The sequence below is a fragment of the Aythya ferina genome (assembly GCF_964211825.1).
Source record: "Aythya ferina genome assembly, chromosome: 1".
NCBI lineage: Eukaryota > Metazoa > Chordata > Aves > Anseriformes > Anatidae > Aythya > Aythya ferina.
Genome location: NC_140296.1, coordinates 205486067 through 205513239, shown reverse-complemented (window position 1 = coordinate 205513239; position 27173 = coordinate 205486067). Strand labels below are relative to the sequence as shown.

The following is a 27173-nucleotide window of genomic DNA, read 5'->3' as shown; positions in this document are numbered from 1 at the left end:
TATCAAGGGACTGTAGGGTTTCCATCCATAGGCAAAACCCAAGGATTCCTGGTTGCCATTGCCATCATTTCCAGGCTTCCAGGCATAGCTCTTGTAAGCCCTGAGGACTTTACAGGACACATACTCCATCCAGGCTTGGTTTTCAGCTTAGCCTCCACGTAAAGAGCATGGAAATCCTTGGATCTTTAGCTTGTGGAGTCAAGGAGCCTAGAAACTCTCACAGTGAGCAAATGAAATGGGCAATCCTGGCAGTTTCGTCACTGTCATTAGCTGCTTTTAACAGCAGAGAAACTGCCAAGACTGTCACGTTCCCAGAAGAGCTGGAAATTGTAAGAAAAGTGCTTCATTTTTGGACACGCTATAGTCCTTCACAATGTTTTCACGGGATTTCACGCTTGTGGTATTTAAAGGAAAAAAAAAGGGGTCTGATTCAGATCACAACTTTATTAAAAAGTAAATGAAACATGACAATCCTGCTTTTTGATCAGTTTGGCTTCTCGTGATCACAGGGGGCTTTGACAGATGTTGGTACACACTCAGCACAGCTCCACGCAAGTTTGGGAATGACCCTTCACCCGTGACTGATACGTAGCTCTGTTAAAAGAAAACTCAAATTGCTCCAAGTGCAGAAATGCAAAAAAAAAAAAAAACACGCTCTAGGTGCAGGGATAAGGAGTTATAGGGCAACAACACAATCTATCAGTGACAAAGACTGAAGGTGCCATAGGTACTGTATTAGGTCCTACTGAGAAGTCCATGTCAGACTGGAGAGTCCATATATTGGGGCAGGATCCTTGGAGTGGTCGTGCTGTTTAAATTCTTGGCTTTATGATGACTGACACAACAGTGTCTTCATCCTGTTGAAGCTGAGGTGCCAAGACATGAAGGCAAATTAATAAACTCATCACTGCAGATGGGGTTTGCACGGCACCTCTGGGTGCAGTTTGTCCCCACACCAGTATCTATCCCACCCAAACCCTGCACCTCCAGCACCGCAATGCCCTGCTCTCCCACCTCGACGTGTGCAGGGTCACGGCCACAAATACAAGCAGAACTGGTTATTTCTTTCAAAAATTTTTATTTTATTTTTTATTTTCCATCTTCCTCGTGAAGCAGCTGGCACCTCCCGATGCCGCTGTCCTGGCTGGTCCCTAAGCCACCCTGATGACACCACTTGCCCACTTCTTACCCCCTTCTCCTCTCCCTGGACCCTTCCCAATTTTTCCCTTCCTCAGACCCAATTCTTCTACTTCTGTACCCAAATCCCACGTTTCTCACAGGGCTGCCCGTGGGCTTGGAGCACAGCCAGGCCTCCTGGGAGGCTCCACCACAGGCATCAGGCAACCTATTTCTCATCTAAGCTATAATTTTTTTATTTAAACCCAAAACCCATCGGCGACACCTCCTCAGCGGCGTTTGAGCCTCCCCCCCTTTTCCCCTCCCTCCATCAGGCCCTGCTCCGCCATTATCCCCAATCTCAGAACTACAACTCCCATCACTCCCCGCGGCCACACCACCAGCGGGAAGAACCGGGGAGGCGCCGCGGGGGCCGCTGGGACTTGTAGTCTTTTCCGCGCCGGATCCTCGGTAGCGTTAAACGGAGGACGGGCGGGGAGAGAACTACCGGCTCCCGGGAGGAAGAGGAGGAGGCCGGGGACCGTCAGGAGCGGGGCTTCGGCCCGGGACCGGGATGCGGTGGCGGCCGGGGTCGGTGCCTCCTTGCTCGGGGCGGCACCATGCACCCGGCCGCGGCGGTGTGCCTGGTGTTCGGCGGCTGCTGCAGCAACGTGGTGTTCCTGGAGCTGCTGGCCAGGTGACGTGGAGGGGGGGGGCAGAGGTTTTTGGGGTAAAACGGGCGGAAAGGAGCGAGGTTTGGGGCAGGAGGGGTGGTGAGGGGCAAGGGGGGTCCCCTGGGGCGAAGGCCGCAGCGACCTCGGCTTCAGGGCTTTGGGGTGGGGAGGGGGCGGCTGCGGAGCCCCCGGGGGGTTGTGAGGGGATTTTGGGGGCTCTGAGGGGATTTTGGGGGCTCTGAGAGGATTTAGGGGGGCCCAGAGACGGCCTGAGGGGGTCTGTGGCCCTCAGGGGGTGGTTGGGGACCTTCACGGCTTGAGGAGCGGGCCCAAACCCCAGGGCTCCTTGGTGGGGTCAATGGCACTAAGAGGGGGTGGTTTTTGGGGTATGTGTGGGCACCAAGAGGGGATGGTGTTTGGGGTCAATCTGGGCACAAAGAGGGGATGGTATTTGGGGTCTAGCAGAGCACCAAGAGGGGATGATGTTTGGGGTCCAACTGGGCACCAAGAGGGGATGATGTTTAGGGTCTAGCTGGGGACCAAGAAGGGATGATATTTGGGGTCCAACTGGACACCAACGGGGGATGATGTTTGGGGTCTAGTTGGGTACCAAGAGGGGATGGTATTTGGGGTCTAGTTGGGCACCAAGAGGAGATGATGTTTGGGGTCCAGCAGGGCACAAAGAGGGGATGATGTTTGGGGTCAGCTTGGGCACCAACAGGGGATGATGTTTGGGGTCAGCCTGGGCACCAAGAGGGGATGGTATTTGGGGTATGGTTGGGCACCAAGAAGGGATGATGTTTGGGGTCCATGCGGGCACCGAGAGGGGATGATGTTTAGGGTCTAGCTGGGGACCAAGAGGGGATGATGTTTGGGGTCCAGCTGGGCACCAGGATGGCATGATGTTTAGGGTCTAGCTGAGTACCAAGAGGGGATGGTATTTGGGGTCAGCCTGAGCACCGAGAGGGGATGATGTTTGGAGTCTATGTGGGCACCACATCCCTTTCCAAACCCCGACGGACACAGGCCAGTGCAGCTTGGAGAAGGCGATCATCACAGATCTTTAGAGATCTTGAGAGAAAAAAGGGAGTGCCAAATAGAGCCTGGATGTGCCAAGCCAGCGGTGGGGTTACTTGCTTCAAAGCGGGAGACCTGGATGCGGGTCCTGTGAGGTGAGGCCCCACATCTCTCCGCAGTCGAAATCAAGAAGCAGATCTTCATTTCCAGCCCTAATGATTTTGTGATCCTGCAGGGAAATGCCATGCCTGACAAGACGTCGTTCCTCTTGGGGATTACTCTAAGCTTTGTGCCTTTCCTGCCTGCTTTGTGCTTCAGCCTCAGCAAGGGAGATGAAATATCCCCCCCCACAAGTTAAAGAGAGCTTTGGATTGGGGATTATCCATTTGCTTGCCACCAGACTGCAGACATTAAAACAAAAACGAGCCATTTGGCTCTGCTCAAAGTCCCAATTAGGTATCAAAACCCCAAAAGTCCAATCGCAGATACCTAGGAAAAGCTGCTTTTCCACACACCAGCATCTCCTGAGCATTGCCTCACGTCTGCTTTAGAAATTTCCCCAGTTCCTGTGCCCCACCCTTGCCTTTGTTCACCTTCAGTCCCCAAAATGGGGCAACACTGCTGATTTCTTTGAGTCTTGCTGTTGTCTGGAGGGGGAAGTCCCGCTTGAAAACGAATCTGCCCGTAACAAAGAAAGTCTTGGAGCAGGATCACAGGAAAAGGCAGTGACCAGACAGAGTCAAGTGGGGAATAACAAAGGTAATTGAAAGAAATTTGCTCAGGATTTATGTGGAAAGAGCAAAGGAATGAGGACTGTTTAGTCTAGAAGTGCCTGAAGACAGACAAAAGGCTTTAAATGCGTGGAGAACGGCTGCGGGCAAGACAAAATAATTTTTTTCTGCTGGGCTCTGGAGAGAGGACAAGAAACAATGGGCTTCTATTGCTATGGAAGGGGTTGAAAGCAGGAAAAAAAATCAGGTTTTATATGTTCTGGTGTGCTTTCCTGGCTCACCCTGGGGACTGTCTTGGAGCTGTGATGCCAGAGCTTTGTGGGGTGTGCATGCAGGCCTGGTTAGAAAGCCCACGATGTGCACGTGGCCTTCTGAAGCTGTGTCCCTGGGAGATATCTTCGCTGCAAAGATGTTTGAGGCTCTGCGTGATGGAGCTCAGTGGGGTTTCTTCCCTTTGTGGTGCAAACTTTGGGGGGTGTCTTGCTCTTCTGCAGGTGCCATGGAAGGCATTCTGTGTGAAATCTGGAGTCTTCTACAGAAATCATTCTTGGAAAAGCAATTTAGATGTGCTGAACTCGGTCCAAATGAGAGCATTCTGCATTAACATGACCCAAACTGATGCCCAGGAGCGGGGTTGTTCCATTTTGCTCCCCACCGATGTGACCAGGAGCCAATTCCCTCCTGGTTCCTCTGCGTTGCTTCCAGAGGGCTCCCCATCAGTTATCTACAACGAGAGCAAATCTTTGGTTGATGGATGCAGCCTTTTGGCATTTAAGGCTGTCAGAGTGTTAGGATTATGAGTCAAAGGCACGGGCAGGCACAGCCTTGTTGTTTTTTTTTGTTTGCCCTTTTTATTACCAGTCAAAATACAACCCTCTGTCAACACTCCTGATAACGTGAGGCCACAGACACGGCAAGTGACTGGATGCAAGGGGCTGTGGGTTGGGAAGAAACAAAGTCTGGTGCGTGGAAGCTGTCTTGGTTTATTCCAAGTTTACTCTTGCTTTCTGTTTTCCTACAGAGATAAGGTTTACAGTCCCGTGGCCTGGCCCCTGTCTGCGGTTCAGTCTCTCTTCTCTTCCCCCACATAACTTTTGAACCCCGTAACCACGCTGCAGGCACTGAAATCTTGAGGTTAATTGATCTCTGGGGTTAATTAATCTCTGAGAAAGACGAAAATTGGCAGGTGGGTAGCAGGGAGGCGCTCAGGCTGGGGCACCACAGAAAGGTGCCGTGCCCCCCGCTGCAAATAATAGCGAGCTTTCAGATTTATTGACATGTCACAGCTTCCTCTGAGCCCTCGGGGTGTATTGAAAGCGGGCCCAAGATATTGTGGGAAATCCTGGAAAAAAGATCCCATGGAAATCCTGCTCTCTTCCTCCCAGGCAAAACCATCGTTTCACCTGGCCTGTACCGTGCCCAGCAACTTGCAGGTAGTGAGAGAGCCCTTGCAGAACTGTTACCTCATGAGAAAAAGGGAGATCCAGCCCCAGGATGGTTATGGGGGTGCTTGATGTTGTGTGTTCACACCCTGTGCCGTGGTGGGAAGTTACAGACCCCGATCAGAGCAGTTTCCTCTTTCGCTTCCTCACCCGTGTCACCACACGCCCCACGGAGGGAGTGGCTGCTTGCTTCCTCTTTGGGAACGGCCGGGGATGTTTTTGGGATTGCTGCACACGCACCCAGACGAGTGGGGGTGAAGAAATCCCTGCAGGGAGGCATGTAACAGGAGCAGCAGGAAAACCTGGATGGATAAAGCAGCAAAATCCCAGGTTGAGGCCGACTGTGGGACCACAAGCAGCCCAGCTTGTTGTTATCCCAGCCCAGCGCGCCGCGTGTTCTCTGTGACGTTGTATTTATCCTTGTGATCTTTCTCCTCACCTGCAGGCAGTTTCCAGGATGCGGGAACATCGTGACGTTCTCCCAGTTCTTATTTATCGCCGTGGAAGGTTTTATCTTCGAAGCCAACTTCGGGAGGAAGCGGCCGGCCATACCCATGAGGTACGGTGGATCTCAACGCCTTGGCTTGTTGCAAATCAGCCACCTATCTGTTATTTATCTCAAGGAGTGTTTAATAAAACGCCTCATCCGTTTATCCTGTCCAAACCCCTCCGCAAAGCCTCGCTGGGAACCTGTCGTTCCTGTTAAAATGAGAACTCCTGGTTTATTGAGAATGCCTAATAGGAAATTGCCCTCAGATTGCATCTGTCCAAGGCACAGGGCAATGTTTTGTACAGTTTGCTAAGTCTGACGAGCTTGCAGCCTCTCTGGGGCTTGCTGCAATGGGCGTGGGAGGGAGAGGTTTACTGGAAATCTCCTTTTGCATTTCTCTGTCAGGGCTTGCCTTGTCCTGGCAATAACCTGGTGCGTTCATGCTCTCTTCCCTGGTAAAGCCGAAGCCAAGTTCAGTGCCATTTGTGGCTGCGTCACAGCAAGGAGCTCTGTAGGAGAGGTTTGGGACCGTGGAGGTGTTCAGCGTGGGTTTGAATGGCTTCTTTCATGCAGGGTTGTGATGCCAGCTGGCAAAAATTGAATTCTTTCAATTCAAGCCTTGTTTTATGCCACTGTCCTTAGGAAAGAGAGGTCTGGGGGAAGCCCATGCTAAGAGATTCCAGCCGGGGTGTTCTCGGTTCCCCTTTGCTTCTGCAATTAGCACAAACCGAGCCAGTGTGTGTCAGTCCACTTCCCATTTTAAGGGCTTCCCTGCTACATCCAAACTGGATCAATCTCCTCGTGAGTCATTAACACACACCCAAGAGCCAGGTGGGTTCCTGCTCAGCTCCAGACCTCTCTTTGTGCCGCTTCACCTGTTTGTAACGTGTGTCCCAGCACCCAGGGAGCTACGTGCGCAGCCGTGAGCTGCTTCTGCTGACCCCCACTCTGTATTTCAGGTACTACCTCATCATGGTGGCCATGTTCTTCACTGTCAGCGTGGTGAATAACTATGCCCTGAACTTAAATATCGCCATGCCGCTGCACATGATCTTCAGATCGGTGAGTGTTGCCGTGCTGTCCTGTCCCATCTCACGTGACATCTCTTCCCATCATCTCTGCAAACGCTTTCCCTGATGGATATGTTCTTTCACCCTCTTTTTCCTCGGAGGACAGCAAAAACCTGTGCAAAACTAAATTCCAACTCAATTGTAGGGAGAGCGCCCTTGCTGTGGAGGTTCAGCTTCAAGTTTTATTTCACAGTGTTGACCATTAAATGTCAACGTAATGTCCCTGGATTGATGAGGAAACTGAAGCTGGAACAGATTTCATCTTTCCCAAAGTGATGGGGAAGTAACAGTGACAGAACCAAGGCAAAGCTCTGGCTGTCAGCATTGGAGGGGCTGAATTGCTGGCCAAAGGGACCAAGTTTTCCCTTTCACCTTGTGACTAGTCCAAGCGGTTCATGTCCTGGTGTATGAGCCTTCGTGATGTGTCTCAGGTCAGAGAGGATGGATTTGGCCTCCTTCCACCTGAGCTGTTACTGCCTCTGCTTTGGCTGATGCTATTAAAGTGCATCTTCACTTAAATATTTGCATTTGAGTGGCTGAAACGTCCATAAAACCAAAGACAACTGAGTCCTGGCTGTTGGGAATAGCGAAATCTTCTGGGGGGGGGGCTGTTCACCCACAACATATCACAGGGTTGAGATACCAGCAGCCAAGAGAGCTTAAAAAGAACTACGCTAGACAGGGTGTTTGCTCCAGCATCCTTGTTCCCAAGCCACCCAGCTGCACTTCTCCCTTCCTTCTAGCCAAAGCCAGGCTCCTTCCACCCTGTCAGTCTCCCTGAACCTGTTCTGGCATTTCTCTTCGTGCTTTTACGTTAGTTGCTCATGGTATTTCTCTGGGGCAGGCACTCAGTCCAAGGAATTTTGTCCTGCTGACCTGTTTTTTTTTTTTTTTCCCCTCCTCTCTTCTTTTCCCAGGGCTCTCTCATAGCCAGCATGGCTCTCGGTATCATCATTCTGAAAAAAAGGTAAATCACCAGCACCTTTCTTACACCAACATCAGTGCCACTGCCTTAATCCTGGCTGCTGTTTAGAGCCTTACCCTCTCCTGGTACATATCCTTGTTGGACTGATGGGGAGGTTGGGGCACAGAGATGTGCCCAGACTTGAGCAGTTCCCTCTTCTGCACTCCCACTGCTCCTCACTCCTTCATTTAAAGATTAAAGATTGAAGAAAGAGCTTTTAAACATGGCTACAGACAAGAATGTTAGCTCTATTCCGTCCTTTTTCACCCCAGTACTGCTCCTTGAGGATGGATCTGGCTGGGATGGAGTTAACTTTCTTTGTAGCAGTCCACAGAGTACTGTGTTTGGGATTTGTGGCTAAAACAGTGCCAGTGACAGAGACGTTTTGGCTAATGCTGGAGAGTGCTCACACAGTGGCAAAGCTTTCTCTTTTTTGCTCTCTGCCCCACTTTCAGTGAGCAGGATGGGGCTGGGCAAGAATTTGAGAGGGGATACAGTCAGGACAGCTGACCCCAAATGGCTAGAGGGATATTCTGTGCCATATAACATAGGGCACAGCAGGAGAAACCAGGATAGAGGAAGAAGAGGGTCAGGGAACCTTGGCTTCTAAAATACCCATGCTTGTGGGAGGAGGTGTGTGGGTTCTTAGCCACAAAGAGACCTTGGTCCAAAAGCTTCTTTTTTTGGTGCAGTTGGAATAAGTTGGCCTTCTGTCCCCAGCAGTGTTAGGTATTGGATAAATGCCAATTATCCCAAGTTTATACTGGTGTAATGGAGCAAAATGCCAAGCAAGGGAGAAGGAAATGAGGATTGCAAGGCTGGGCTGGGTCCCTGACATCTCTCTTCTCCTCCACGCAGGTACAGCATGTCGAAGTACACCTCCATAGCCCTGGTTTCCGTGGGGATCTTCACCTGCACTTTCATGTCTGCAAAGCAAGTGGTAAGGTTTGGAGGGGGCCTGAGGTCACAGCTGTGAACCTTTTTGACAGGAGGAGCTGCCCTGGGCACCTTCATCAGTAATTTCCTTTGACTGATTATTAATGGTGAGACGAAATGTCTCCAAGCTCTTGGTCTGTTTCCTGAAAGCACTTGTTCCTGCTCTGTGGGTTGGAGGAAAAGGACACACATTGTGTGGTTTAATTTAATTATTGATGCCTTTTTTTCCTGTGTTATTCAGGTTTTTAATTAGGAGCAGGTGAATCCTAACCAAAACTCCTAAAGGAACTCAATTCTTTGCTCTCTTTATCCTAGAAGAGAGAAAATTCTGGGTTTCGGAATTTTCCAAACCTGTTGTCAGCCAATGTGACTTTCCGTGAGCCTTGAAATAAAGTTATGTGTGCTTGGAGAAGAGGAGGGAGCGAAGAAAATCCGTGTGTAACACCGTGGATTTGGGCTTTGCTTGTTCTTCCCTGCATGCCTGCCCTGAAATGAGGACAGGGAAATCTGCTAACGGGCCATCTTTAAGCAACACTGATTATTTTATTGTTAAAGAGTTCAATCTCTGGCCAAACCGGGGCGTTTCTTTAAGAAAATCTCCTTTCTTGATCAGACATTTACACTTCCAGCTGGAATCTGGTTCGTTCCTGAAAACAGGGTGGCAAACAAAGTGTGCTGTAGTTACTACCACCTCTGTTTAGCTGGGGAAGTGACTGGAGAATGCAAGACCTTGGGCAATCTTTGCTTTCTGGGCTTGCTTGGAGCAGAAGCAAGCTGAAAGCAAGGTAGAGGTGGGCCTGAATGAGCTGCAGGGCTGTGGGAGCTGACGATGACCGTGTTGTGTTTCCCTCCCCCAGGCATCTGACTCCAGCTTAAACGAAGAGGACGGACTCCACGTTTTCTTGTGGTGGCTGCTAGGTATGTGAGCTCCTTGTCTCCGGCCAGCCCTGATGGGATATGGACAAAACGTTGCTCTCTGATGTCCGTGGCCATGTGGGTTGTGCTAAACAGGCTGTGGAGTGAGTCCCTGCACTGATACTTGGCTTCTAGTGGGTGTTGATCCCCAAAGAATGGGGTTTTGTGGCAGTCCTTTGCACCATTGTACAAAGACACTTCATTTGGCCAACAAATCACACGCAGCACCTGCAGGGCTTCTGCAAAGTAACTGTTCTTGTAAGGAAGGAAGCTCTTTGCAGATACCTTCTGTATTTCTCCCTTCAAAAGCAATTTGTTGGTGGTTTTTCAGGGAACCTGGGCCTGATGTTTTGTCAGTAGTGCCAACAGCTGCGTCCCTGGTATCCCACCAACTCTGCTTGCCAGGGCTGAGTCCTTGTTTTTTTTTTTTTTTAAGAGCTGATCCTTTGCAGAACTGTCTTGGCATCTCAGCCCTTGTCCCTGAGACCTGTGTCCCCGAGACCATGATCAGTTTCCTGCCCATCTTGCCAGCTCTGGGTGCTTTGGCTTCTGCCACCGTTTTCTTTCACTGAAACCCGAATATCAGGGATCCTCAAGCTGGTTACCACCAGCTATGCCGTGCTGAAACAATCCTATAAGGCTGTGCTTCTGTTCCAGGTATCGCCGCGCTCACCTTCGCCCTCCTCATGTCTGCCAGGATGGGGATTTTCCAGGAGACGCTGTACAAGCGGTTCGGGAAGCACTCCAAAGAGGCCCTTTTTTACAACGTGAGTCACGGGGTCTCTTCTGTTGCTTTAACTGGGCAGACAGAGCTGCTGAGAGCCCCTTTCCCTCCCATCCTGCTCTCAGATCCATCCGGGCAGCTCTGTGAGCCACTTCAAACAGTGGTTTCAGCTCCGTGTAGCCTGCAGACCCCTTCCTGGGCTGTAGGAGGTTGCTTTTGGTCCCATCCTTCCCCTTTGCTCCCCAGAGGGAAGGAGTTTGGTGCTGTAGGTGCGTGGGACACGTTAAAGACAGGCAGAAATCCTGGGGCAGAAATCCAAATCGTGCTGTGAGATGTGTGCTGTCATCCACGGAGATGTGTGAGGCTGGATTCCCTGGATGAGCAGTGTTGTGGACTCACATAATCTGTTAACGTCGTGTCTTTCCTTGCCTTCCAGCATGCGTTACCACTCCCTGGCTTTCTCCTCCTCGCCCCAAACATCTACCACCACGCTGTTCTCTTCAGCCAGTCCGGTGAGTGTTGCACAGGAGGACCCTTGCTCTTGTTGGACCTTTCTGTCCTCTGGAAAACGCTGTAGGGAGCTTCCAGACCAGAAGTTGTGCACGTCAGAGATTCAAACCTTTCAAATTTTCACATTTCAAATTCTCTAATCCCACTGTGATCAGCTGTGAGTAGCAGGGAACTTCCTCTCTCCTTGCATCTCTTGCATTATTTGCTCCTTTCCAGCTCACACACATGTCCAGGCAGCCATGACTACAGCAGGTAGATTTTTTTCCTGAAATCCAGGTAGATTTTCTCCCGAAATCCTTGATGCTGAGAGATCTCCTCGTCTTTTCTCTCCACAGAGCCCTTCCAGATCCCGGTGATTGGGCTGACAATGCCGATCATGTGGTTCTACCTCCTCATGAACGTCATCACTCAGTATCCTTCCCATGTGCACCTTGAGACAAGCTGGCAGGATGGGAGAGGAGAAATGGGGCAGGGAAGCAAGGGATCCTGTGCCCTTGGAGCCTTCCCTGCATTTTAGGAGCTGATGTTTGTGTAGCCCTTGGAAAATATGGAGTGGGATTTAACCTGGGGCTTAATTTTTTTTCCAGGATGATGGAATTCTGCCACCAGCTCCCCACGGGCAGTCTGGCTGGTAAAAATTCAGTGTTTCTGCTAGCTAGGATAGATCGAGAGCTATTCTATCCGTGGGCAGTCTCCCAGGCAGTGAGGACAGATCTGCAGGTCTGATCAACCCAAGATGCACTAGAAAAAGGAACCCTTCAGTCCAAGTCCCCTCTTCACAGTTTTCTCTCATTGCTGGGAGGTCGCTGTCCCCTGTTGCTGCTCACGCTCCTCCTCCTTTAATCTGTGCCCCCTCAGGGAGGAGAGGGGACTTCTGCAGATCCGCTGCCAGGTGTAAAGGGAGAAATCTGGTTTTAGCACCTGCCACGGAGCTAGGAAAGCTGTAAAAGCTGCACGCCAGTAACTTTTTGTTTAAGCATCAACTCTTGCTGCTGTCCCAGAGCAGACTCAGGAGAAGTCTGTGAGATTCAGGGTGTCCCCGGGGCTCAGAGCTGCAGAAACACCAAGCCGTGAAGAAAGGATTTTAAATTCCTCCATTCCCAAACTCGGGTTATCCATTTCCCAAATTTTACATTCCCAAAAACCGGGCCACCCTCCCTTTTCAGCCCCGTTACCCCCTTACCTCCCCCCTCTCCTCCAGATACGTCTGCATCCGCGGCGTCTTCATCCTCACCACGGAGTGCACCTCCCTCACCGTCACGCTGGTGGTGACGCTGCGCAAGTTCGTCAGCCTCATCTTCTCCATCCTCTACTTCCGAAACCCCTTCACGGCCTGGCACTGGCTGGGCACAGCCTTCGTCTTCGTGGGGACTCTGATGTACACCGAGGTCTGGAACAGCCTCGGGCCCCTCCTGGCCCGCTGGAGGAAGAGGCCGAAGGAGGATTAGCGGCCGGGGGGGCTCTCTGCAGGGAGCTTTTTATGGTTTTATAGGGCAGGGCAGCAGGGGATCCTCCCGGAGAGGGGTTGTTTTTATAACAGGGGAGGCCTTGGCTGTGCCAAGCTCCTGGGAATCACAGAGCCTCCTCCAGGAACCTGCCTGGGATGGATCACGGAGGGAGGATGCAGTTATTTTTGTGCAAGGTTGCATTTTTTTTTTTATGCAACCCCTTTTGCTCCCCCCCACTATTTTATTATTTTTTTTCTTTTCCATTTAAATTAATTGAAAAGCTGACCCAGTTCTCTGCTAGGAGCCCAATCATGTCGTGGTGCTTTTCTACACTCCTCCCAGCTTCGGTGGGCTGGACCCTGAGCCTGTTTGGTGCCGTCCTTTAGCATCCAGATCCCTGTAGCAGACAGGTGAGCCCCTGGGAGCCCCCCAGGCACTGCTGCTTGTGCAGCAGGTTTTTAGTTACACTGGAAATGCCAGGCCTGGCTGTTAATTTGAGTCCCTGTTGCCCTTTTCTGGGAGGACATTGGATATATTTGTAGCTGTCACCTTCTCCAGAGCCTTCCAGTCTGCCCAGTAGACCTCCACCAAGCCCCCATTGCTCGGAGCAAGACCCAGCTGGGAGCCTGAGGAAAACAAAGAGGTGATGCCAAGGTGCCAAAACGCCACCACATCACCTTCACGGCCTTCTCAGGAGGTGGTGCAGTGCTGTCAGGGCTTAGCTGAGCCCTCAAATGATGCGGAGGGTTCACAGGTTCCTCCTGCTTCTGTCAGGTCCTCGGTGCAGCTCATTTTTCAGTCACTTTTTCCTCCTTTTTCCTTCACCTGAGTGTGGTCACAGGGCCATTTGTCAGCTGTGACAAACCGCTCAGCCCCCAACACGTTTGTGGTCCCCCCTGGGTCACCCCTTCATGGAATCACAGAACAGTTTGGGTTGGAAGGGACCTAAAAACCACCCAATTGCACCCCCTGCCATGGCAGGGACACCTCCCAGCAGCCCAGGCTGCCCCCAGCCCCATCCAGCCTGACGTTGGGCACTGCCAGGGATGGGGCAGCCACAGCTCCTCTGGGTAGGGTCTCACCACCCTCAGAGGGAAGAGTTTCTTCCTTTATCTAATTAAAATCTGGTTTTTCTTAGTTTAAAACAGTTGCTCCTTGTGTCACTACGCACCTCAGGGTACAAATGATGCCAAGGAACTTGAGCAGGGCCAGTCCAGCTGAACTTACTTCTGCTGCTGGACAGGGGATGATTTTCCTGTCCCTTCACCCTGCTCCCCTTTTCTCCCACTCCTCGGGGATCAGCTTCACTCGTGGCATTCCCGTGCAGCCCATCAGCATCCCCCAGGCACGGGGACAGTTTTGCTGAGTGCCACCTCTCTCCCGGTGCTCGGACAGCCTGCGGGAGCTCGGATCAGAAGCATCGCCCTGATTCGTGTCGAGCTTGGCCAAGGAAGGGCAGGGGCTGAGCTGGGGTTTTCCTCCACCAACATCCTCATGGCTTTGGGTATTTACGTCTCCAATTTCTGTGTCTATAGGGAGAGCTAAAAGTGGTTTAATAAGCACAGGAAAGAGGATGAGCAAAACAAACGTGCAAAGACAATCACCACCTCCCAGGTAGACCGATGCCAGCGGTCCCAAACAACCACCACCATCCCCAAACCCCTTCCTCTCCGTTTTTATCGCTGATTTTTATCTGGGGCGGCCATCCTGGCTGTGCCAGCTTCTTGCCCGTCCATAGCCTGTGCACATTGGGGGCAGAGAGGGGAAAAAAGAGGCCTCGATGCTGTGCAAGTGCAATAGCTGAGGCATCGGTGTGAGCCCTGCTGCTGTTTTGGGGCTGTTGGAGCCAGCAGCACGCTGATGGGCCCCTCAGCTCAGGTCCTTCCCAGATGGTGAAGGGGTTTCCCTTCTGGGGTGCTCACAGCTGGGCAGCAGGAGCTGCTTTGGGGCTGTGGCTGTGTTTTTTGTAGCCTGGGTCGAGGATTTTAGCAAAGCAAGAGCTGAGCAGGTGCCTGAGGGACTGCACCATACTGTACATAGCCCCCTCGCTGGGCCGCCCTTTGTCTCAACGAGCTTGCATGTCCCAATCTCTGTGACGCTGTGAGATTTGGGAATATTTGGGTTTCTTTTCCCGACCCATGTGCTCTTCTCGGTCTTCACGCAAGGCAGGTGTCCACTGTGGGTTATTTTTTTGTTCTTAGGGTAATTTTTTAAACCATTTACGGTGTGGGCTGGGTGTTTCTGGATGCTGTTTCTGGTCGTGAGGTGGAGAAAAGGTCCGTGCAGAAGCACCCCGATAGCCAAAACTAGGATTTGAACCCAGGTTCCCCCCCCCCAAAAAAAAAAAATAGGGGTACTGATTAGTTCGGGTTTTATGTTGGCTGTAGAAATGGTAGCACACATGTTTTTAGCAGAGGTTGGCAAAGCGATGAGCCAAAGTGCTGTCTGCCCCGTGTTTGGGATTTACGGAGCTTTTGGGTTGGCTGCTTGGGTTTAGGGTGCTTGTGATGTTGTGTTTGTTTGTTTTTTTTTTTTTTTTTGTTCATTTTGTTTTTCTTTCTTTTTGTCTGTTTTGTTTTCCAAACAAAATAAACGTCTCCTCTTCAAAGCAGGCTGCTCCTCTTGTTTCTCCACTCGTGCTCTGCTGCCCAAAATTTCCTGGGGCTCTAAAGTTATCACACGATTTATCCTCCCTTTAATATGAGAGAGGGTACAAATGGCTCAGCCTTCCCAGGCTTCGAGGGGAAAGCTCAGCCTTATCTCTGAGCTGGGGTCTGGGGTGAGCACAGGAGGTAGAGGATGGTAAAAGAGGGGAAGGCTGCTATTTAATTGCATTTATAGTAAATTATATCCATTAACGTGCTGCAGAAAGCCTCTAATTGCCCCCGGACTGGGGGGGGGGACCTGACCCAGGGCAGAAGTTCGAGCCAGGATCCCAAAGTTGTTGGTACTGGGGAAAACATCAGGATTTGGGGGCTCCAAGCAAAACTTAACTGTTCTTTTTTTCTGCTTCACTTGCCCTGCTGCTGTCCCAGGAGGTGCAGGAATAACAAACGCGGCCGCTCGTGGCATCAGCACTCACCCATTAACCCGCAGCCCAGCCTCCTGCATGGGACTTGACTTAAAAGAGAGGCCCAGGAATGAAGTGATTATTGCAGTCATCCCAGAACCCCCCGAGGACATCTCCATCGCCGCAAAAGCGATGATGTGGTGCTGATGACATGGCAGCAAACTCCTGGCCATCGCTTCCCGTTTCGCACGCCTTTAAAGCTCTCGGCTTTAATGGGCACACTCAATTCCTCAGCAGTTACCGCGTGTGTATAGCGATGTAACTCAAGAAATCATCTTTCCCCAGATCCTGGCAGCCTTTTGTTTAATAAATCTTCATTGTCCGGGCTCCGCTTTCATCAGCTCGGAGATTTCTGTTCAAAATCTTTTGCCTTTCATTAAATCCGGGCTGGGGTTTATTAATGCTTTCAATCTTTCCTCGGCGCGCCGCAGCTCGGCTCGCCCTGGTGGTTTGGGAAAAAACAAAGAGATTTTTTTATTATTATTATTATTAAAGCAAGAGGGAAAGCCTCGAACTCCTCTGGGGACGTCAATGAAATCCTTGTCACTTCCAAGGTGTTCAAAAAACCTGCTCCCGCCACTAAATTAAATGAGAGGGGAAGGAGAGGGATGGAGATGTCTCGGTAAATCACTCGGAGCCACGCAGTTCATTCCTGTTCAGCACCTTTCATTACAGTGATCATAAATCAGCAGCAGGAGCCCAAGAGTGTAGGAAGATGCCATTTACTGACACGGGGAAATTCGGGAGGTTCGGAGGATGCACAACCATGATTTTTGCCCCCAGCGTGGCCCAGGCTCACTGCTCCCTTTTCTCCTTCTCCGAAAGCTCCCCTTGGATCCCTGTTGGCCAGGAGGTCTCCAGCAGATGGGAACCCATCCTTGAGCTGCTGGAAGCTCCACGGGGTCACCCCAAGCTGGGATGGCCCAAGCTGGGCCTCAAGGGGCCTCCTCTGGAAGCACCTTCAGCACGGGGGATTTTTTTTTTAGTTGATGTTGATTTACACCTTCGTGCTCCTACTTGCTCCGAGGTATGAGCGGGGCGACGCACGAACGATGATAAAAATGTAGGAGCCGCCTCCTCCCTGCAGGAAAAAGAAATTCAGGCTCCTCTCCCTCCTCCTTCCAGGAGACACAACAAATATCTCGGAAGCTTGAAATATTTCCTGCGGGTTACCAAAAGGCTACGTCCAGGGAGCAAGATTTACTGCAGAGCCTACGCCAGGTACCAGGAGGCCTTTGCTTGAGCTCCAGCCTTGCAGGAGTGGGCGCTTGGCTCCCGTTGGGTGGGCGATGGATAAAAACAACTGGTGTATGGCCAGGGGACACAAAGCTGTTGCAGTGACACCGTAAAAGTGTGGGGTGAGAGCATAGAAAGCCCAAACCAGTCCCCTTCAAACCCTTCATCAGCTCTTGGTTGCATCAGGGATGGGAAGAGAACCACGGCCACAGTTGGCGGAATCATGGTGAGCGGCAGCACTTCTCGCCCCCGCTGCTGTGCTGTTAAAAAAAAAACACAACACAAATTATAATTCATTTTGACAGCTGCCAAATTAGCAGCACGTTACGCGGCGTATTCAATTAGACAAGCTCCCGAGGGGGCAGGCAGGCGCTGCCGGGATGCGGCGTGGTGCTTCGGAAAGGGGATCGTTGGCAACCGGTGTGGGCGCTTGGCAGGGGAATGAGCAGCACTTTGGTCACTGCTGGCAACTCTGCACCATCTATTTGCAGAAAATGCTGAAAAATATCATAAGATAAGACAAAATAAAAATAGGGGAGAAGAGAAGAGAAGAGGAGAAGAGAAGAGAATAGAAGGAGAAGGAGAAGGAGAAGGAGAAGGAGAAGGAGAAGGAGAAGGAGAAGGAGAAGGAGAAGGAGAAGGAGAAGGAGAAGGAGAAGGAGAAGGAGAAGGAGAAGGAGAAGGAGAAGGAGAAGGAGAGAAATAGTTGCTGGATTCGCAGTGATCTCACCCACAAGTCAAGCCCTGACCAGTCCAGTCCATATTGGTGAGGGTAGTGAAGAAGGGAGGCAGGAGATGAAGGTCAGAGAACCAAACCAAACCTTTTTACACCCATTTTCATTTTATTTTTTTCACGTCTTCAGCTGACTAAATTGTGAAGTGGGGGCTGGAGACCCTAAATTGTCCCTCTTTGGGCTGGTAAAGCCATTTCAGTTCACGCTGAAGAAACCACAGCTATGGCTGTTGTTGAATGTTTAACTTTAAAAAAGGGAAATTAAACAGCTTGTGGTGCCCCCCTCCGTAAAATTCAAGGCTCGGAGACTTGCTTGACTATGAGTAACTTTAGGTGCTACCCTGCTGTAATCCAAACACGCTTCCTGCCAGTGAAAACAGAGTTCCCCGAAACAGCCCCGCTTTTATCTGCCGGTCTATAAATATGAAGGCACCGAGCTACACGGAGCTTTCAGCCAGAAATAAACGCCCTGAACTAAGAATGACGAACGGCGATGCCTCCCAATCTGCTAAAAGAAATGTAAATGTTACGGGTTGGAAATCTTCTGCCTTCAGGCTTGTCCAGGTGTTTCGTGCACCAGGGATGAGTGACCCCACACGTGGGTTTTGAAAGCTCAGGGTCAAGGAACTGGTTGCAAGCTGGGAGAGCCTCTTCAGCCATTAATTGTCTGCTACAAGTGCAGTAAGATAACCAAAATCCTGATCATGTGCTCGTTTTTCATCATGGCAGAAGGTTTTTGGTTTTCCAGCTGAGCAATATAGAAGTATATTTATACTGCACCTGCATAATCAAAACAGTGAGGCAATTCCTGCACTGGAGAGCTCGATGTTTAAGACCTTTGCTGTAAACACGAGCACTCAGCATCACTGTGCTCACTTGCTGAAGATGTCCAAGGCTTTTTTTTTTTTTTTTTTGATCCCTGTGCACTGCCCGCAGCGCCTTCCTTATGCAAGCAGTTCTGTCACCGGGCTGAGCTGGGAGCTGTGATCACCACGAAACACCGGGCACCTTGCAGATACTCATTAACCACGCTGCCAGCACAGCTCCTCGTGCCTGTAAAACAGCAAAAACCCATCGGCTGATCAGCGGCCGCATCAATCGAGTGTGCAGCCGGCCGTGCCAGCCGGGCTGACAGCTGGGAAGTTGTTTGCAGAGGCAAAGCTGAAGGTGTTTGCAGAGGCAAAGAGGCACTGAGGGATTTGTTGGAGAAGCTGAGGGGCTGGGGAAGCGTTGGGTCCGGCACCCACCTCGCTCAGATGCTGTGGTCAAAGCCACCAAGGTTCAGGCTGCAGCTTCAGCTGCCTGAACTCCTGCTGAACCCGCTTTTTGTTCTGCCAAAAAAAAAATGATAAAAGCTGGTGCCTGAGCAGAGCTGTTGTTCTTCAGCTCGAGGATCCAGCCAGCTGCAGCGTGGAAAGGAAACGGCTTAATAAAAGGCTGAGCTGTTTTACAGGCTGCACTGGAATTTAAGGTCAGGCTATCTGAACCTATCCCTTACCAAGAGCTGCGTGGCTTTGTTCAGCTCATCCCATTTAAACAATGAAAACCCTCGAACACCTTGCGAACAGGCACAACGAGGTAAACCAGAGCCATCCCACGGACACAGCCCCGCGCTCTGGGAACGAGTCACGTTGTCTCCTGTGCACGCAAAGACCTCTCGGGACCCTCGCTGTAACAAAAATAGCAAACAGCCTTCCTCGGGGGAGGCTGCTCAGGCAAAGGGCCCCACGATCTGTTCCCTAAATGGATGGTAATGAAAATTAATCAGGACAAACATCGACTCGAGAGTTTTATTTACTTGTCAGAGCTCTGTTCCACATATAGAAAAAAAACAAACAAGTCTTCACATGGTGCTTACAGCTTCAGCCAGTTCTCTGAAATTGTAATATTTTTTTTCTGGTGACTCCGTATTAGCTTGTTTGTTTAAAGACACATGCAAATGAAAAAATGGTCTCAGCTCTTCAAAAAAAACCCCACATTTTATTAAAAATAGACTTGCAACTAGTTTTCACTCCCAACAACACTGAACATTTCACGAAATCCCTCTTCAAAAGAATTCACTAGTCCTACAATATCGGGGATATTATCAGAAGCCCCAATGCTTCCACACGGCAATTAAATCTATAAAATAGGAGGGGGAGGAAAGAAAGAAATTAATAGAAGATGTGGACTTGTGGCTGTGAGGAAAAAAATTCTACACCATTTCCCAGCTGAGAATGCCTGGGGAAATCATTTTTAGTGTTGGGAAACGCAGAAATTACTTTTTAATAAAGTTATAAATAAATAACTTTTTGGAGGTTTAATCAGAAAGGGATTTAGAAATAATCTTTGATATAATTTCTTTTGAAAAAAGCAAAATCTATCAAAATCAGTATCCCCATTAGGCAGAAGGATTGGGTGTGACCGAGATGAAGACTTGGCTAGCAGTGGCCTTCAAGGGTTGGTGCTCTTCCTCCGGGGTGGGATTGGAGGTAGGACAGGTCTGGAGTGGGAGCCGGGCCAGTTGCTGAGCTGAAGCACGTGAGAAGAACCAGCCTTGGGTTTGCTGTGCTTCCTCGGAAGACTGTCACGGTGGAGTTCATTCTCTGCAGAAATTATAAATAAGTGAAGAGACTTAAGAGGGTGTTTATTTAAATGAATTCACCACGAAGCGCATCCCCCACAACATCCCATGTTTTGTGGGGGAAAAAAAAAGACTGCTGTCTTCAGTAATCTAGTGACTGCTCTAGCTCATGTGAGCAGAAGAGCAGCTTCACGCCTAGGCAGGCATTATTTTGAATTTCTCCTGAAGTTCCTTGAGAGAGAGCTGCTGTACTGAGCATGTTTCCTTCACGCCACACTGATTCTGCCACATTTTAACATCGCTTCTTGTAAGAGCGTCATTATCAGAGGCATGAAGAAGCTGCCCTGGCAGCCAAGCAAAGCTCCTAACATTATGGTAAGCACGATGCACAGCCTGAGCAAAACTGGTACTTTGGAATATGCTTCAAACCTTGCAGTCTGTCCGCTCCGTTTTCAGCTCCCCGTGGATCCTGGTGCTCAGCTTGGGCATCTTCAGTGGGACGAGTGTGGGGAGCAGGGGTGAGCACAGGCAGGCCTTCAGCAGCAGGTGCACCGGCGGAGTTTAGGAATAGCCTTCTGGCAGGACCAGATCCTCTGCAGCTGAGAAGGAGAAATGATTCGTGCTTTGAAACAGTGAGAAAAAAAGCAGACGCACCAAGTCTGATAGCGTTATTGATGCTGCAATCGCATAACTCAATCAAAAGTCAGAAAGAAATGCCAGTGCTTATCAGCTACACGATGCTTTTTTGCACATTAAGATTCTCTCAAAACTTCCAGCACTAGCCAACACAACTACTACCTCTCTCAGTGTTCATTTATTGATTTAATTCATTAATTGCACAGACAGGTAAAGAGGTTTGTGTCACACAGTGAGACAGCTTCACGGAATGGCTGGGGTTGGAAGGGACCCCTGGAGGTCGCCTGCTCCAATTCCCCAACCCAGAGCAGGTTGCCCACGACCACATCCTGATGGCTTTTGAATAGCAAATCTGGGATCTCGGAGCCTCTTATTTCTAAATTTGTGTCTTAGTGAGTAAAAGAAAATAGGAATTGCCTTGAAAAGAAGCATTTCTGTGGCAGTCCAGTGACAGCAAGGACCACAAGTAGCCATTTACCAGCGAGTGGTAAGCAGGGCACCTCTGACCTGTTTGGTGTCTTGCAGAAAACCTCACCAAAGCCAAAGCCTGAGCGGTCTGAGACCCTACATATTAAAGCAAATAATCCGTGAACGTGATGTTTCGTAATGTCTGTCTTCATATGGAAAGGACTGTTCTGGTCTATATGGGAGAAATCGATTCACAGGCTTATGAATATAGGAAGAAGCTCAAGTTTTATCCACCCTGACCTTATCAGTGGTGCAGGCCAAAAGAGTTCCATCCTCTAATTCTTGTAAGAAGCATTTTACCTTGTGAGAATGCTGTGATTACAGTGTTCTGGGGAATAAAACGAGAATTTCAGTGGTATTTTAATAAAACCGTACTGTAAGAAGAAGGGATCACGAATAATGAGATAAAACAGCGTGGTACTCCCCTAAGAAACAGGTAATTATCTTCTCACTGGAAGTACTGTGAAAGTCTATGAGGTTTTTGCTATTGCCTTCAAGGCAAAGGAATATTGTATTCTGTAATGAACTGAGTGCTCACATCTTCCTCCGAGCTCTGCTGCATCTGAGGATGCTCATCAGATGCTGAATGCTCTTGCTGTGTGCTTAACCCTAGCTGTAATCGCATTTTAGCTGCCTGCAATGTGCATCAGACATAATCGTGGCAGGGATAAGGAATTACTGGGAGTAGTGAAACCAGGCTCAGTATAAATAGCAGCATGGACAATTCAACAACGTCTACGGCAGTTTCTAAAAGGCCAACTACTTCTGCTTTTGCTTCAGAGAACGTCTAGTCGTGCAATCACCTACTAATAAAGGATAAAAGTTGACCATAATGACATGGTTAGGGTTAACCCCTGCGGAAATCTGGGCACAACGACATGAATGCACTGCATCAAAGCCCAGCATAGTAGGCGTTAAAGAAAAATCCTCACTGCTTTCTCCCTTACTGTCCCTTTGTAAAAGGGCAGAAGACAAGGTAAACAGTGGAAAATAATTTACACGCCACTTTATGGTGTGGTAGGTACCCAAGTTCCCCTGAAAATCACTCGGGTAGCCTAACAACATGAACCCCACAACTCAGTGCTGCAGCAGAAAGCTCCGTCAGTACCTTGCGAGCTTGTAAGGGAGCAATTCACAAAATAAAAGCCAAATTACAGAGATAAGATGATCCTGTGTTGGTTATGTGATTTCCCTGTGGGGTAAAAGCGTGTTTGATGCAGGACCTTCCTCCCCCCAGAGAAGTGGTGTAAGTTACAATGACAACTCCTGCAAGTTTAACCCATGTTTACCTGTGGCACCAGACCTGCACATTTTTCCTAGGACACGCAGCAGTTTTAACATTTTATAGTTTATAGTGTGGTAGCTGTGGCAGCAGCTGTGATTTACCTGACACAGGGGAAGACTTGGTGTTTTACTAAATGCCTCGCTGTTATATTCTGGTCTTGGCCAAGTTGTGAATTTTAATAAACCTCGACGTGAGGCTTTATTGCAATACTCTTCTCAGTGTTTAGTTGCACAGAGTTCACCAAAAGGCTTCTCTACTACAAACATCACAGGAAACGAGTAAGGAAAGCTAATCAGGATGAGAAAACCAACAAAAATAAGTAGAGAAACTAGAGCTTATGCAATCCCTGCCATCTAGGTGTCCAAGGTACATGTGAGGGGTGCAGTACAGGAGCTGAGCACGTACCTCTCCTTCCTGCTTTCACCAAGTGATCTGTAAATGAGTTCGGGTAACCTATCTCTAGTCCTTCCCTGACAGCCCCAGCACAAAAAAAAAGAGAACTATTATGAGTGGAGCAGGCACGTGTCCTGACTTTACTCCCTCTACTTCTATTTTCTTATCAGTTATATGGAGAATAAATGTATAAAATAAAAATAGAGAGTAATATCCCATGGAATAAGGAGATAAATGGAGTCTACGTGCACTAAATACAAAATAGTTGAGGAGTAAAGCCCTGGACTGCTACAGATTTTGTTTAGATCTTGCACTTGCCAGCAAAACCCTAACACACATCATTGCATACGACGGTATAACATATTGGTTGACAGAAATTTTTCATTTGACTGTGTTTTGCAATAGCTCCTTGCTAAAGGTGCTGCTCAGTGGTAGGTGAGGTTCTGCCTCCACCCTCAGACCTGTAAATAGCAAGGGTATAGGAACATATTAAGAAGTTTCCCCTCTCTGACTCATGAGTTTCCAGCTTCAACTTTGTTCCTCCTCTCTTCTCTTCCCCTTGCTATGTTGTAACCAGATCATTTCCATGTCTGGTTTACACTACAGCCTTACAAACACCTCTACTGGTAAAAGTGAGAAATGAAAAACAGCAGACAAGGAGGTAAAGAATTTATCACTGCCTGTGGTGACTAGCAGCCCTTTAAAGTACAGTTGCAAGATAAATTGCCCTAAAGGACAGCTACTCAACACAAGCAATGATAAATTGTTTAAGCCTGTATGTGACAACAAAGGGAACTTTGGGCAAAAAAAATATCCACACCTTCACGTGCAGGAGAGTTCAGGCCCAGCAGAGAACTTCAAAGAGAAACCAGCACTGTGTTTTCTCTTATGAAATTGGGAAGGACTAGGTGAGTAGTTTACTTCCAAGGAGAAGACCACAGCTATGGTCTTAGTGATGAAAAGAAGCCGTGGATGTAATTAGAAACTGGCTGGCTGGAAACTGCAGGTCAGTTGAGAGATGTCCAAACTAAACCTTTAATTTCTACTCATGGAGTAAATGCAATCAGGATCAATTTTACTTGTAACCAGAGGTAACAGAACAACTTCAGAAGTTGAATCCAACAGGTGTCAGCGACCTGATGGAATTGTGATGGAATTTCCATCACAATTCAAGCTGCCAGATTTAAGAAATAATGTGAAGAATATGCGACCTGGACACAGAGTTGTCCAGTGACACATCAGACTCATATCTGCAGACCCAATCCTGGAAAACAATATTTGCTTCATTGCCTGTGCCTGGAGGTCAAAACATTAGTGCTCTTACCCCTTGATGGATTTTATTTTACTCTTTCTTCCATTCCAAATGTTGAAAGCATAAAATTGGGGAGAAAGCAAAAGAAAAGATTAAAGCACCTCAAAATTCGGGCAAGCAAAATCACAACAGGCTTTGCTGCAATCCTTCAGAAATGTGTTGTTGTTTTTTTTCCCCACCAGTATTTCAAGTGCATCTACACAACAGCAATTCCATCAATCATGCCTATAAGGAAAGTTTGGAAGAAATTTTCTTATTTCCCTTGCAAAAGGGCTTGACAGCATGACTCCATACAATTTTGCCGCAGGCCACGATGCATGCACAGAGAATGAATCCGATTAGCAGTTTGCATTTTCTCTCCTCACAGTTGTTTTTCCACTGTGTTATTAACAGTGCTAAATGAAAACACTGCTAAAGTCAAAACACCAAAATGTGGTGGAGTGGAAAGACATATTTATTCCCATATGTGAAGGGTAAGACCTTTACAACTCCTCGTAGCTTCACACTCATTTGAGTTACAGGTCCTGCCTCTTCCTGGGAAGGACAGATGATGCATAATCCCTCTGCAACCTATTACACACTCAGTTTCTCTCACACGCTCACTCTGTTCCCCTCCAGCACGATCCACGGTGGCACAAATACTCAGGACAAATGAATCTGCAGAGGCCTATGGTTTCAACCTTTTTACAGCATGCTAATTAACAACTTGTAATTACAGTGGCAGGTAGCACATCATGGAGAGGGAACTGGCAGTCTCTCTAGGATATAAAAGGAACACAGATATTTTTTTTTTTTTCCAACAAGTTTATCTAAGAATTCTGCTTTAGCAGATCAGGAATGAAGCAAATGGGTTGAAATCTTATAAAGATGTCAGCATTTCCTCATTGTCTTATGTGAAAAGATGTTTAATGTGTGTTTGGGAGGTCATTTAACACAGCAATTTATTCAATTCAAAACTAATAGTGGAAAAAATCATGCTATGAATGTTTCCATGCAGTGGGAGAGGTACCTTGGTTGGTATGGAATGACAACAAAACATCAGATATGGGACTGAACCTGTGATCAAACTCAAGCTTACCAACTGCCATATGGCATAGCCATCAGCTCCTTCTCAGGTGCAGTTTTTGGATGAGTTTTATTGTAGGTTGAGGAGAGGGAGAAGAGCTCAGCTCACAGTGGCTCACAGCACAGCCACGAGCACACACCTATTTCCAAGTGTGGATGGGGAATCTGGCGTGTTACACCTCACTAGGTCGTGCTGTGTGGCATCCGGCTGCTTCTGCGTATCCCATCTGGGCACGAGATTACAACAGATGGCCAGGAGAGGGGGGAAAAAAAAAAAAAAAAAGCTGATCTAGGATTCTGCACAGAGAGGCTGCAATGTCACTTGCCACAATAGCAGGCAGGCTTGTTGGCAGCCAGAGCTCAGACATTTTTGGGGAACAGGACAAGTAGAGTGAGTCACAGCCATTTTGGCAGGATGGCAACGTGGACCTGTAAAATGAGTCAGGAAAATAAAGCTCCCTTCCGAGCTGAATGCCTCCAAGACAATGAAGATGTAGCCTTTTCAAGTTGTCTTCTGTCCTCACCTCTCTACAAGCTTTAAATGAGACAGGAGTTGCCTCCCTGCCACACCCTGTGGTTATCATTGCAGTTCTGTTTTTCTCTACCTGGACCAAGTTTCTTTCAGTGTCTTTTTCCCTTCAAATATCCCATTAATAGAAAGAGTTTGAAATTCCTTTTTTTTTTTCTTTTTTTTTTTAATTATGGTGTCTAAATGAAACCATTCCTACGAAAGACGAGACTTTGCTTTATGATATAGTGACACATGCTTAATAAGGCTGTTGATGGAACAGATGAGACAACTGCATTAGCTTGGAAAATGGTTTTAGATCTTGCACGTTGCAGCATTAACCTTCGTTCCACCCAGCGCTGATCTGCTGTCTCAGAAACTGAACTCACCGGCTCTCTGGGTTATTCAAGGGGAAGCTGTGCTCTTGGGTGACACTCCTTCCATCGGAGACCAGAGAAGGATGTGTTGCTGGCTCCAGTAGTTGTTGACGGGAGCTGCCTGGTGCAGGAGTGACTGCTAGGTCCCTGAAACGATACAAAAAGAAAATAAAAAGGGCTTCTTACGGGCTTTTATGTTCTGTGACAGCATAGCTAGTGCTTATTTCACACTAAGCAGCTGGGGCTAGTAGTCCTAGCCCTGTTTTGTTCCTCTCCACTGGCTCTGTCACAGCTACAGTATGAATAAGCTCAAGCATAAGCAGAGCTCTAAAGCAGGCTGGATGAATCCCTCTCCACCAAGACAGAGCAGAGTAGGATAGCTTGCTCAGAGACATTTTTGTTAAAGAAACTCCAAATGAGGTGAGATTAACCCCATCCCTCATGGCTAACTCACAAGGAGAGAAGTTTCATCTTCACAGCCACTTGGAACACCTAAAAATCCCATTCCTGGTGATGGCAGTACTGACACCACGTTATTTACAGACAAATTACAGAGCTAAAACCAAACACAAGCAGAACTGAAGACTGCCAGATGTGAGAGATCCGTAACTTAAAATCACAGCTCCTGAGAGATTCCATACATCTACCCCCTGTACCAGAGCCATCCCACTGACCTGCCACACTGACCTCCAAAGGAATCTGATAATTTAAGGGCCATGAGCCTACTCAACTTCTGTGCATGCCCTCATTTTCTAGTTTCCCTAATAAGTTTGTCAAGAACATTTTTAATTGTGGTAGCAACTGCTGGATGCTGTAAGGAGGGATAATAGTTTTTCTTAAGACTCATTACTCAGACATCGTTCCCTAGCCCAGCACACTGTCTCTGTAAGCAAGGTTTATCAACCGCTCATCTTCAAATTCTCCTTTTAAAAGTTTCTTCTTGTTAATACCTATAAATAAAGCTTCCCATATGTAAGGCCTCAAGCTGTTATTGTTTCTCTATCAAGTGACTGCCGGCTGGCTGGTAATGGTGTTTGTTCACTGTAGGCTCAGATCAAAATCTGAACAAAGTACAAAAGAAAGGGTCTGATTCTGCTAATGGCCCCCAGAGCTCCCGAGCGCTCTCAGAAATCAGTTCATGTAAATCAGTAAAAATAATAACAATAATCTCTTAACAAAGAATTCTGCTCAATACACAAAATTTTGAGTAATTCTGCTCAGAAACACAGAGCCTGACAACAGAGGTTAGAAGAGTCAAGGCAGAAATCTGAAGGCAGGATTCAGTGCCACCCCTCTCAGGGCTAAGTTGCTAGGGGAAAATGTACCCTACTCCCTGGAGCAAAGGTTGGCGTTCACAACCTGTGACCCACTCTCAGAAGCTGTATCTCAGCTGAAAAAGAAAACATCTTGCCAGACAGTTAATAAAAACAGGCATTTTAAAAGGTGAGAGGGATTTTCTTCCACCTTCTACCTGTGTCTGCCATGTGTCT

The 27173-nt window shown here is 48.5% G+C and overlaps 2 protein-coding genes and 1 long non-coding RNA gene across 4 annotated transcripts in view; 2 read left to right on the top strand and 1 right to left on the bottom strand.

Annotated features, from left to right (window-relative positions):
* Window positions 1-1618: 1618 nt before the first annotated feature.
* SLC35B4 (solute carrier family 35 member B4) lies at window positions 1619-12326 on the top strand. The gene is made up of 10 exons (XM_084506772.1): window positions 1619-1813; window positions 5426-5539; window positions 6430-6532; window positions 7458-7507; window positions 8363-8444; window positions 9298-9358; window positions 10013-10122; window positions 10516-10591; window positions 10925-11000; window positions 11791-12326. Exons 1-10 carry the CDS (start codon window positions 1737-1739, stop codon window positions 12035-12037), a joined length of 996 nt encoding a protein of 331 aa, XP_084362898.1. The 5' UTR covers window positions 1619-1736; the 3' UTR covers window positions 12038-12326.
* A 663-nt stretch (window positions 12327-12989) lies between these two features.
* Window positions 12990-13182, top strand: LOC311430233. Its single transcript, XR_014688625.1, has 2 exons — window positions 12990-13107; window positions 13138-13182. It is a non-coding gene; the product is annotated as an uncharacterized lncRNA (long non-coding RNA).
* A 5670-nt stretch (window positions 13183-18852) lies between these two features.
* The window catches only part of LRGUK (leucine rich repeats and guanylate kinase domain containing), a 49896-nt gene continuing 41575 nt past the window's right edge, over window positions 18853-27173 (bottom strand). Inside the window, exons 18-21 of one of the 2 annotated variants that reach the window (XM_084531145.1) lie at window positions 25696-25830; window positions 23746-23772; window positions 20069-20238; window positions 18853-19661 (exon numbers count right to left, since the gene is read on the bottom strand). In XM_084531145.1, the coding sequence (XP_084387271.1) occupies window positions 19510-19661; window positions 20069-20238; window positions 23746-23772; window positions 25696-25830 (484 nt within the window). In that variant the 3' untranslated portion in view covers window positions 18853-19509. The remainder of the gene's footprint in view (window positions 19662-20068; window positions 20239-23745; window positions 23773-25695; window positions 25831-27173) is intronic. The other variant, XM_084531146.1, reaches the window with a different exon arrangement.

Bases quoted from the DNA above. Each gene is read 5' to 3' on its own strand.
- SLC35B4 (XM_084506772.1), top strand. From the start codon at position 1,737: ATGCACCCGGCCGCGGCGGTGTGCCTGGTGTTCGGCGGCTGCTGCAGC. The intron at 5,540-6,429 runs GTACGGTGGATC...TCTGTATTTCAG, and splicing joins CGGCCGGCCATACCCATGAG to GTACTACCTCATCATGGTGG. The intron at 11,001-11,790 runs GTATCCTTCCCA...CCTCTCCTCCAG, and splicing joins CTCATGAACGTCATCACTCA to ATACGTCTGCATCCGCGGCG.